This window comes from Pantherophis guttatus, chromosome 2 (assembly GCF_059756535.1).
Source record: "Pantherophis guttatus breed Tessera chromosome 2, ASM5975653v1, whole genome shotgun sequence".
NCBI lineage: Eukaryota > Metazoa > Chordata > Lepidosauria > Squamata > Colubridae > Pantherophis > Pantherophis guttatus.
This window is the reverse complement of record NC_142064.1, coordinates 201,809,300-201,822,233: the sequence shown is the minus strand read 5'-3', so window position 1 is coordinate 201,822,233 and position 12,934 is coordinate 201,809,300. Positions and strand designations below refer to the sequence as shown.

The 12,934-nt window shown below is 39.7% G+C and overlaps 1 protein-coding gene across 1 annotated transcript in view; it reads right to left on the bottom strand.

Annotated features, from left to right (window-relative positions):
* The window catches only part of ITK (IL2 inducible T cell kinase), a 41,543-nt gene extending 29,521 nt beyond the window's left edge, over positions 1–12,022 (bottom strand). The window contains exon 1 of the mRNA XM_034401663.3: positions 11,767–12,022. Coding sequence (XP_034257554.2) covers positions 11,767–11,967 — 201 coding nt within the window. The 5' untranslated portion in view covers positions 11,968–12,022. The remainder of the gene's footprint in view (positions 1–11,766) is intronic.
* Positions 12,023–12,934: the final 912 nt, after the last annotated feature.

Here is a 12,934-nt window from a genome sequence, read left to right as displayed (position 1 = left end):
AGTCTCCATGGATTGGCCTGGTGAGAGACGGCCACCCTGGAAACTTTCGGGGTCGAATGATATGCACCTCCTTAGCCACTGTCGTGAGAGGACAGTGGAGCTTGGCAGCCTGACCATGGACTGGAATTTTCCCTACGCTTATAACATCAGTGGTCCCCCACCCTTGGACTGTTTCCCCTTGATAGCTATATGTATTCGGTGTCGGAACTCCTCGCCCTGCGAGATTCTCCCCTCTCGCAGATTTGGCCCCCCACATTATCGAGGGCCTATCTCGATGACGGACTTTGGAGTCCGGAGAGATGGCATGGAGCAAGGAAGAATTTATGGGGCTTTTTAGGGAAATTTTTAAAGATTTTAAGGGGTTCTGGGGGAGGGGGTTGTAATTATTCTTTTAAAGATATTGGGAAGACGACTAAGGCGGATTGGGGGGGAAATCCACCAGGGTCAGAGCCGTGCCCGGCACAGGGTAACGATCCGGGGGGCACCGGACGAGGGATTGGGAAAGGGATGGGGGACGATATCTATGAGGGCTGTACCATCGGCACGGTGAATGGGAGGGGCAGATATGGCGGGAGCAGGGGACCACATCAGGTGCTGGGGGCTCGCACTTGCTGTCTGAGAGCAATTGCTTGCCCCGGTCCCCAAGGCTCTGCTCGGATACTAGGTGGCTTAGATACTCAGGAGCTGGGCCTTCGGCTGATGCTGTGCAATGCCAGGTCCGTGGTCAATAAGGCCCCCCTCATTCACGATCTTATACAAGAGGGAGGAGCGGACCTGGCGGGTATTACGGAGACCTGGTTGGGCCCGGAGGGTGGCGTCCCTCTGGTTGAAATGTGCCCACCAGGCTTCAGAGCATTCCATCAGCCGAGGGCTCAGGGGAGGGGCGGGGGGGTGGCGGTTATTATTAACGAGGATCTGGGTCCGAGGGAGACCACTGTGCCTCAGATAGCCGGATGTGAGTCCCTCCTTGTGAGGTGGGGCCGTGGGGTTCAGATGGGCTTGTTGCTTACGTACCTGGCTCCCTGCCGCGTGGCAACAGCCCTACCTGAGCTACTCGACGTGATAGCCACGGTGGCAGTAGATACACCCAGGCTTTTAGTCATGGGTGATTTCAACTTGCCATCCGTCGGTGAAACGTCTGAGGTGGCTCGGGAGTTCATGGCTTCCATGACGGCCATGGACCTGACCCAGTTAGTTCATGGCCCTACTCACAGGGGAGGTCACACTCTGGATCTGATTTTTGTCTCTGGCCAGTGGTTGAGTGGTCTTGTTATAGGGGATATAGACATGGAACCCTTGTCATGGTCTGACCACTCACTCCTTCGCCTAGATCTTCGAACCGCGACCCCTCGCCGCAGGGAGGTGGATCCAATTAGATGGATCCGCCCCAGGCGCCTGATGGATCCTGATAGGTTCCAGACGGAGCTTGGGCCATTTCCTGAGGATCTAGCACATGACTCGGCCGAGGACCTGGTAGCCGCCTGGGATCGGGCGGCTGGTGGGGCCTTGGACCGAGTTGTGCCTTTGCGGCCTCTGACCCGATGCCGATCCCATGCGGCTCCTTGGTTTACTGAGGAGCTGAGGGAAATGAAGCGCCGGAAAAGACGCCTGGAGAGCGGTTGGAGGGCCAGTCTCGCTGAATCTGATCGAACACTGGTAAGGTCGCATATTAAGGCCTACCTAGTGGCGATAGAGACGGCAAAGTCTAACTACTTTTCCGCCTCTATTGCGTCATCAGGGAATCGTCCGGCTGCCCTGTTTAGGGTGACCCGCGCCCTGCTCCATCCAGGAGTGCGGGAGGATCCCTTAGAAGGCAGGGCGGAGGATTTCGGACAATACCTGTATGACAAAATCGCCCAGATCCGGGGGGATTTGGACTCTGACTGGGTAGATCAGGGCAGGGTGACGAGGAATAGTCTTGAGAATGTTATCTGGGAGGAGTTTGATGCTGTGTCTCCTGATGATGTGACAGGATTTTGGGGAGACTTAGTGCGGCCACATGTTTACTGGACCCGTGTCCCTCCTGGTTGGTACTGGCTTCCCGGGAGGTTACACGAGGCTGGCTCCAGGGTGTTATCAACGCTTCGTTGAGTGAGGGTTACTTCCCCACCGCCTTGAAAGAGGCGGTGGTGAGGCCTCTCCTCAAGAAGCCGTCCCTGGATCCGGCAATATTGGCCAACTATCGTCCTGTCTCCAACCTTCGCTTTATGGCGAAGGTTGTTGAGAGTGTGGTCGCACGACAGTTTCCGCAATTCCTGGAGGAAACATCTTATCTAGATCCGTTCCAGTCGGGTTTCAGGTCTGGGCACAGCACAGAAACGGCATTGGTCGCGTTGGTTGATGATCTCTGGAGGGCTCGGGACAGGGGTTGTTCCTCTGTTCTGGTCCTGTTAGACCTCTCAGCGGCTTTTGATACCATCGACCATGGTATCATGCTGCACCGGCTGGAAGAGTTGGGGGTGGGAGGCACCGTGTTGCGGTGGTTCTCCTCCTTTCTCTCCGACCGGTCGCAGTTTGTGTTGGCAGGGGGGCAGAGGTCGACCTCGAGGCCTCTCATTTGTGGAGTGCCGCAGGGATCGGTCCTCTCGCCCCTTCTGTTCAACATTTATGTGAAGCCGCTGGGTGAGATCATCCGTGGCTTTGGGGTGAGATACCACCAGTACGCTGATGACACCCAGCTGTACATCTCCACCCCAGGCCACCCCAACGATGCCCTTGAAGTGATGTCCCAGTGCCTGGAGGCTGTACGGGTCTGGATGGGGAGGAACAGGCTCAAGCTCAACCCTTCCAAGACTGAGTGGCTGTGGCTCCCGGCATCCCGATATAGTCAGTTGACTCCATCACTGACTATTGGGGGCGAGTCATTGGCCCCCACAGAGAGGGCTCGCAATCTGGGAGTCCTCCTGGATATGCAGCTGTCCTTGGAGGAACATCTGACGGCTGTAACCAGGGGGACCTTTTGTCAGGTTCGCCTGATTCGCCAGTTGCGGCCCTTTCTTGATCGGGATTCCCTGTGCACAGTCACTCACGCCCTCGTCACCTCTCGCCTTGACTATTGCAACGCTCTCTACATGGGGCTCCCCTTGAGGAGCACCCGGAGGCTCCAGCTGGTCCAGAACGCAGCAGCGCGGGTAGTGACGGGAGCAGCATGGCGCTCCCATGTAACACCGCTCCTGCGCGAGCTGCACTGGCTCCCAGTTGTCTTCCGGGTGCGCTTCAAGGTGTTGGTTATCACCTTTAAAGCGCTCCATGGCATAGGGCCTAGCTATCTTCGAGACCGCCTGCTGCTACCAACGACCTCCCATCGACCCGTGCGCTCCCACAGAGAGGGCCTCCTCGGGGTGCCATCAGCCAGACAATGTAGGCTGGTGACCCCCAGGGGGAGAGCCTTCTCTGTGGGGGCACCTACCCTCTGGAATCAGCTCCCCCCAGAGATAAGGAGAATCCAAGACCTCAGTGCCTTCCGTCGCGCCCTTAAAACCCATTTATTTAAACAAGCCGGGCTGGCTTAAGATGAAATTTTTAACTGTTTTTAAATGTTTTAAACGTTTTTAATTGGTAAATGAGTTTTAATTGGGCCAAATTTATATATCTTTTAATTGTTTTTAATATTTGTTCTGCATGTTTTTTTTAATCTGGCTGTACACCGCCCTGAGTCCTTAGGGAGAAGGGCGGTATAGAAATCCAAATAATAATAATAATAATAATAATAATAAGCAGGAAAGTGTTCTTCATTCATACCAGCAGGTTTCACTGAAAGAATCTATTTAGTTACTTTGGGAATGGATTACTAGAGAGGCCTTTTTTGACTTATGTTGTGGCAAAGGAATGCTTGCCTAAATCTAGGGTCAATGTCCCATTTCTTTTCTATTCTGGATATGTTCAAATCAATAATGAAAACTCATTCTCATTCATCTATTCCATGATAAATTGCACTGGGTTCAAAAAGATCTCCTGATAGTTATATATACAATATGCAAAATGTACAAACAAGGCAATTTAAGTCCACCAATCCTACACATGTTCCTTTAGAATTAAGCTCATAAAATATGTAATATATTTTAAACAACTTTTACAGAAATATATAGGAATTTTTTTGCTCATTTAGATATATTTTAACAGAAGAAACTATTTAAATCTAGAATTATATTAATGCCCCATACAAGTTACGTATCTATCATTTAGTTTAGTTCATTATATTAATGCCCCATACAAGTTATGTATCTATCATTTAGTTTAGTTCATTTAGGACTAGAATAGAAGATGGATTCTTTCTAATCAGATGTAAAAATCTAGTTTCAAGGCATTGTATAAAAATATAACTGAGGGAAAGACAGAAAAACAGCAGGATAAATGATCAAATTATTTTAGAAGGAATTTTTTCACAATTATTGTCTATCCTCTAAGGTATATACTTCTGAACTAAGCCTGACAGGTAAGAAATAAGATTGGAAAGAAACATAACTGAAGGCTTATTGCTTTTATGGTTTACCACCCTTATATACAAATGTTATCTTGCTCATAGCTCTCTACCTATATATACAATTGGCTATGTTGCCTCTCTGTTGTTATATAGTCCAGCATTCCTCAAGTTAGATGCTCTTAGAATGTATGACTTTTGACTCTCATTATTTCATACTAAGCATAATTATTATAATTTAGGAGTTAAAAGTTAAAGATAGTGATACAAGAACGTAAGTAAAGGATATCAAATATTTTAAAATACATATTTAAATGCTAAATATACTATATTTGCAAGACAGAAGTTTGTATGTCCATTTATATATATTGATAAAAATGTTGAAAACATGGATCAGGAAAAAATGAGGGAAGTTTAACAAGCTACAGATTTTCAGGAGAGAATTGTGGAACTTCTGAAAATCTGGTCAGCTGTGGTCCTTGTTTAAAGAATTTACTATAAGGAAAGAAGAAGTGGTAGCACAAGACCTATATAACACAATTGCCATATATAAAATTTAGTAGTGGAATTTTAAAATGTATTTTTAAAATATTTTTAAAAATTAGAAGCTGAACATTCCCATAAGATGATTTCTTAATTCAGTCTGGATTCAATCAAATATCAAATTATCAAAATCTTCAAAGTAGGATTGAAGAGATCCTAAGATAGAAGTGCTTGCTTCTTATTGATTGTGGTTTCATTACTGACACACTTGTTTGCTAGATAATCATGATGAGAAAAAACAAGCAATAATTTAAGATTTTTTTTAAAAAAAATGATACATAAAAAAGTCAGCTATTCCTGGCAATCTGCATGTCTTCTTTAGAACAGTGAGAAATACCATCAGTGCTTCCTGGCTGGTGGAATAAGTATATAAGAATTTTTGTCAACACAGATCCTTCCAAATGAACTGGATTTAAAACTCATGGACATTACAATGGCTGGACATTGTAAATATTGCTGTTCAACAGATCTGCAAGCTATGACGGTGGGAGGGCTAATATGGAGAGATGTATCTTGGATGAAATCATGCAATATACTAGAAGAGAAATTTGGAGTAATTGAATCCTGTATTTTTATACCATCTAATTCCTCATCACACACAGTATAGCTAGGCTTTGTATAACTTAATAAATATTTTATAAATGCAGCTGTTCTGTGTCTTTGTAATTACACTATGGGCATTTCTGAATGTGCTGCACTATATATATATAGTATCTTTTTATAAGGCAGCTGTTACTGTTTTGTAATGCCTCAAATTCTACCATCAATTTTTTTCCAAAGAAAACTTGCATGCTATATTATAAAGTAACTCTGATATGAGACTGAATCCCCAAAAGTTACTGCTATCAAAAAGTCCACCACTGAAGTTACATTTTTGCACATTTTTGCATGTAGTTTTATATTCTATAAATGTAGAATATGTCTATAATTCAGAAGTCACTCAGAATTTTGGAACAGCTCAACACATACCTAGCTCCAATGAAAGAGTACATTCTTTTTCTTAAAGAAAGAAAAGATAAAATGACTTTTAACATGGAAGAGTTATGTTATAAGAGACAGCTACCAGAGACAGCTAACTCAGATACCATTTTCTAAAATTGCTAATATAGTTATAATCTCATTACAGGAAGCCTTACCATGACTTTTAAAATTTAACTGTGATCCCTGGCACAGAAAGTTCTTTCTCCTCTTCGTTTAGCACGCAATTGCCATTACCATTAGCATTAATGAAAGGTTTGTATGTAATCAGGGGAAGAATTAACCCCAGAAAAACTATCAACAATAAGCATCTGTGTCTTCCAAAATTCATTATACAGTGCACAATGAGGACCTATCTCATCATGAAGGAAAGCACTCATAATGGGTATGTATGTCCAAGCTTGATTCTCTGCATAAGTCCACCAGCATCTCATAACTGGCTTCCTTATTATAAGATGCAAATTACTATCGCAGACAAAACTTTTCCCCCCTCTGAAAATCTGACGTATGCATGCAAACTATGCATATGCCTACAGTCTAATTGGTAAACAGTCTGGCCTTCGGCAAAATTCCAAAATGTGAATTCCAGAAGTACAAGTATTCCCAAACTTTTCAAGTTTGTTGATTTTTCAAATTAGGATGGTGCCTTTTTGCGAATGGCCCTCAAGGCAGATTTACCAAATAGAACCTAAAACCAGAAAACACAAAGACGGCAACAGCAGACAAATTGAAACACGCTAAAACAAAGTCATGAGATCATTGATCATTTAACTAGTGCCCAAAGAAAACCAATTAATTTCACCGACAAAGGCCAACATAAGTCAGGCTCTGCCAAAAAGGCTTAATAGCTTTTCTTGAAGGGAACTGCAGTTGTGTGGCACAACCAGAGAATACTTTTCACCAAAGATAGCCTCAGGAGCCAAAAGTATGTTCAGAGATGGCGCACAAACAGGTATCAGAAGAGTCATAGGAGCATAAGAGATCCTTCAGTATCTGGTCTTGGTTACTCACTGAGGCACTTTACTCCTGTTTTAAGGAAAACAAGAATGCCAATCTGGGTTAATTTCAGCATTTAGAACCCTTGTTCCCAGGCCAAATGTTCAGGCATAGTGAGGACAATATAATATTCTGTACCTATAAACTGCACTGTGTAAACCAATTAAGTATTTTTAGTTTATTTTGCACAATACAGGTAATCCTCTACGTAGACCACAACTGAGCCCAAAATTTATGTTTCTAAGTGAAAAATTTGTTAAGTTAGTTTTGCTCCATTTTACGACTTTTCTTGCCACATTTGTTAAGTGAATAACTGCAGTTGTTAAGTTAGTAACAGGGTTGTTAAGTGAATCTGGTTTCCCCATTGACTTTACTTGTCAGAAGGTCACAAAAGGGGATCACATGACTCTGGGACACTGCAACCGTCGTAAATATGAGTCAGTTGTCAAGCATCTGAATTTTGCTCATGTTGTAAGTGTGAAAAATGATCACGAGTCAGTTTTTTCAGTGTCGTAACTTTGAATGGTCACTAAATGAACTCTTTTGAGTCAAGGACTACATGTAGTCTTTTTTTTCTTCCTAATCGTATACTAGTTACGAAAGTTTCTCTTCCTGATGCTTGGATTCTGAGAGTTGATAAGCACTGATTGTATTATCCTAAATACATTTTTGCAGGTATAAGATTCAAGCACTTTAGTACATAATTAAACCAATGCTGCAGTCCTGGTGGCAAGAACAAAAGATGTTCCATGACACATTTTGAATTTTACACTTTTGCAATGGGAGCAGTTTTGATTAATTAAGTCAGAAATTAGTGTAAGTCAGCCAATGAAATAACAGTGAGAATTTTTTTAAAATGCAGAAATTCCCTTGGGGATTTTTAAAAAATATTATCATCACTAAGGTCGGAATTTTAAATGGAAGATTAATATGGGGTGAAAAGGTCTCTATTTCCTCTTGAAAGGCTATTTTTCCATTCAAAAGAGTTTGCTTTCCAAATGGGTTAACCTCTCCTCCTATGAAGGAGAGAACTACCTATAAAAATGTTGCAGGCAGGAAAAAGTATATATGATCAGAGCACCCATTGGAGGAAGGGTATCAAAAAAGCCAAGATGGCAGTTGTGATCATGCAACGCAAGCCCGTGACCCCACAAAGTCCTGACCAATTTTACTCATGCCATATGAAGTATTCCTTGCATGTAATAGCATGCCATTACATTTTGACACATTTTGGCTACTAATACGCAAGTGTAACCAGAGGCCAGATTTGCCCCGGGGATGTTCACACTAATATATACAAGCTATGCAATCTAGGGAGTATCTTGCAAGTCAAAATACTGTAGCCCACATTCCATTGATAGGGAGGAAATGCAGTATAGTGACCCACAGATAATTTTTAGAACTACTGGTAGGAGTGAGCTTGAACCTGACCCATATCTTAGTCTAATTCCATCTTTGTTCAGTAGTACATTTGAACATTTTAGGGGCTCATATTATGCACCTACCTTAAATTATGCCATATTCACTCTTAAAGTGGGCCTGATTTATATATGTTATTCAGACTAATTATATATGCCTGGATTACATACAGAAATAGGTTAAAATAGAAATAAAAGTGAATTCTTACTTTATGGAAACATACCAATAAATATTGATATTTTTATCTGCATGCAAAACAGATATCAAATGCCAATGACTAAGAGATACAGTGTAGAAGATGCAGAATATTTACTTCTAACCACCTGCTATTTACTTTAACTTAAAATCAGCCATATGGGAGCCTACTGCAAACTGGTTGAATGTATTGCATGAGGAGATACTGTTCAGAAAACATCCTTGACTGATCTTTGAGGCAAATAGTCTCAGGGTATGTGTGATGTTATTTTGGTTGGGAATTGGAGAGTGCTTTTTCCATTTTTGTTATTCAATAAAAAATAATAAAAATACAAAATACAAAGCTTCTGAACATTTATAGGGTACTTAGTGATGTCAATGGAGATTCTCAATCATTCAGGTCATGATTATCTCAAAGGTGCCTTTTCAAAAGGCAACTGGACTTTCTTGATTTTTTCACCTTTAGGGCACTTAGTGATACATTTTTTTGGGTGGCTTACAGTAAAACCAAAATAATATATAAATATCTACATAATACTTTTAAATCATTGGCAGAATAATTTACATTTGTTTTCTTTTTTAAAATGTTTAATAAGTCAGTTTTCAAACTTATTAGGAGTGTAAAAATTAGCTTTCAATCAGCTAAGATGGTACAGCTAAGATGGTAAAGGAGAAAGTACAGGAGAGATAGTTGAAAAAATAGTTATGGATGCTGTGGCTACAGTCCTATCTAATTCTTTCTGACATACTTTTAAAAGATGAAATGAGATCTCACCTGTACTGATCTCACCTTACATTATCAGAACATAATTTACACTTTTTACCAGAGATGTTCATCTCAGAATATAATTAATATCATACTTTATTTTTCTGCTTTTCTGTTTTTCAAGATTTAACACTCTACATTAAATGTAGGAAAATATGTGGGAAATTGGCCCTTATCCTTGGTTTCATTCAATGGAAGGTTCACATGAATCATATCTTTTTTATTCAAGGCAGTAAAACAATAAATTAAAACAGAAATAACTCCAAGACCTATTTCAATATTTACTTCCTCACAAATAGAATTTCATGAGATTCAGACATAATCTTTCACCTGTAACCCTTTTCCTTCTCAGTAGAGTAGTTCTCTTGCTTATGTCTCTTAAAACAAAAGTGCTTATAAAGGAATAGCATGGACACGCAACATCTTGTTTTTTTTCTTCCATACAATTATGTCCAATTCTTGTAGACAACATGGATAAGTCTCTGCAGTTTTCTTGGTAAGATTTTTCAAAATTGGTTTGCCATTGCCTTTTTCCTAGGGCTGAGAAAAAGTGACTGGCTTGAGATCACATAGTTGGCTTTGTGCCCAAGGCACCACTAGAACCCACCTTCTCCCAGTTTCTAGTTTGATGCCTTAACCACTATACCAACTGACTGTCTTTTTACTGGTAGTATCTGTCAAAAGCTACTCTTGGGTATGAACAAGGCTTTTATCATGCAGTTGGTTGTTCTGTTCAGAGAATTTTACAAGGAGATCAAACATGTTCATAATCTATTTGACAACCTTCTTTTTTTAAAATTAGTTACTTTTACTTGATTTTTTTACTTTTAATTAGTTACTTGAACTCTTTTGACAGGTAAATCAAGGAGCATTCAGGGATAACTCCAGTATTCAGTCTCTTCCTTTTTGAATCTCTGTAACCTTAAGAAGTGATGAGACAAAACTACTGGTAATGTACTGTGTTTCCCTGAAAATAAGACCCTGTCTTATATTTTTTTGAACCCTGAAATAAGCGCTTGGCTTTATTGCCAAGCACTCAAAAGCCCGATTGGGCTTATTATCAGGGGACGTCATATTTTGGGGGAAACAGGGTAAAAGAATCCCCACTTGAATTGACAGTTCCTATCTTTGGCACTAGATATTGCCCTTCACCTGTCTAGCTGGATAATAAAAAGGGAAACTGTTCTTCCTATTCAGAATATCTCCCTTTCTATCATCCATTACCACCTCCTATTTGTGACATTAAAAACATATTGGGGAGCAAGAAGTGGAAGGAAGCTGATGATAGGACTTGAACCAACAATGAGTCAGAAAAAATACATTTGTCTTTCACCCTACTTTCATAGTGATTTAAAGGAAGACAGTCCAGTTTTTATGGAAAGACAAAGCAATACAATGGTAACAATTTTTTCCTAACCATTTGTAAGAATTATCTGCAAAAAATATATTTCAAGAATATCCAGGATCCTAAATTCAGAACTGTTTCAGAAATGAATAAATATACAGCACAATCATAAAGTGGCAAACAGTAAACTATAATTTTGAAATACTTATGATTTCAGCAGTGGCTTCCAAATTGGTTAGCTAAACTTGGAGTGTTTAGCTGATAATGGTTACCTGCCAAGCATTTGGAGAGTTGGTTGATGGACTTCCCTAAGCTGGGGATCTGAAGAATTAGTCTATATTTAATTTTGCTAGGTATTTAGAAAAATAACATTAGGCACTTTAACTTCCTTTGAGGATACAGTATCTAAATAATAGAAACAATAGTACTATCAGAACACTCCATTTTCCTGAAGATACACAGGACAAATTTTTCTGACATGGTTGTATATGTGTGTACATATAAAACATTGGTTCTGTATGTTCCTGCAGTCTGGTTTTCAATAAGAAATATGGACCCTGATAAATTTTTCAGTTGTAGTCAAAAGACTGTCCTTGAGAACGATCAAGCTGATTATCAAATTCTTGAGATTCGGCATTCTTGTATATACAACAGTTTGTGTAAACTGAAGACATAGACACCATGGGTGAAAAACACAGAACTATCTGTATTAACATTGTGGCTAAATTAAAGCATTTCTCTGTAAAGGAATAAACAGCATTATGCCTTTATGATGATCCCCCTCAAATGCACAGGTTAAAGTGTTAATCCACAAATTAATTATTTTTCATATCAGAAATTATTAGTCTGATGAAAGCTTTGTTCTGTCCAGGTTAGTCATGGGAAGTCACTAGCCTTGTTTACAAATATAGCCATGATGCTACGGGGCACATACTATGAATTCATTATATAGATAATTTTAAACAGAGTAAAACTGAATCCTAGCTCTACAAAAACCAACAGTAAAAAAAAAAAAAAAATCCAGTGAAATATTCATTTTCTTAAGAACCTCTGTATATTTTGAGTGACAGAGCTAGGAAACTTCATGGAAAATAGCACACCTACCCCAGGCCGACGTTCAAAATATGCCAGTCTTGATTTTGTTAAGACGAAGAATCGAACTTTAAAGTTGGAAGGGGAGGTTCTTCTCTTTTGCTGAGATTTTTTGATCAGTTCTTCTTCCAGAAGAACACAGTTATTCATTGCCAGCATGTAATGATCCAAATTCCAGGATGAAAAGGGATCTGCTCTTAATACTCCACACATGAGACCGGGAAAATGAAATTAGAGACAAAGACTGAACTGTCTCAAACATGGATACAAAAAACAATGTAGGTGCTTTATCTTTCCATCTGTCATCCAGGCAGTACTGTTCTATAGCTTCCTTTCTGATACAAAAGCCATAACCACATCCTTTCAAACACACTGCGCAATACATTATAATTTATGTTACACATGTAATTGAAAGATAACTCAAACGGAAGCTTGAATTACAACTGTTTGCTGTTAATCTAAAAAATAAATGCTTTGGTGAAAACACTTGGAGCCAAATTTTCCTTATGAAAAAAAAAATCCACAAAAGTATTTATTTACTTTTGTTTACTTTCTACTATTCAGATTTAGGAAGGATTGAAATTAATATTTTTTAATCCTTGACATTTTTTAACTTGATTCCAAAGTTCAGATTTTTAAATTATTAATATACTTGGGATCTATTCATTTCAAGGAAGTCTTGAGTATGCTTAATTTATGTTGATATTTCTTCATGACATTGTAGAAAATATATGCAGCGATATTTTATTGACTTTATAAAATATCTCTGCATATATCTCTATAATATAGAGAAATAGATGACCTAAAATTTAAGCACTTATTTCTCAAATACAAACAAAGCCACCAAAATAGATTAACCATTATTCATTGAGCAAAACAGATAATTGAATGAAATAATTTGGCAGAGATCATAATTTTTGACTGATTATAACTATATAAAATTATAACTGCTTACATTTTTAGGGTGTTTGAATGATTTTTCTATCTATGAGCTCATTCCCTTACTCATTTGTTATCTTTTCAATTTATTGTGTGCTCATTTAGTTGTTTTGTTGTGTTCAGTGGTTCAACCAAGAATATTATCATGTTGTCTGAGTTCAGTTTCAGCCAGTAGAATTTGTGGGTCCGCAACTATTTTCAAATAGTTGTTTCATTGTTTTGACTTAAAGTTTAAGGAAAG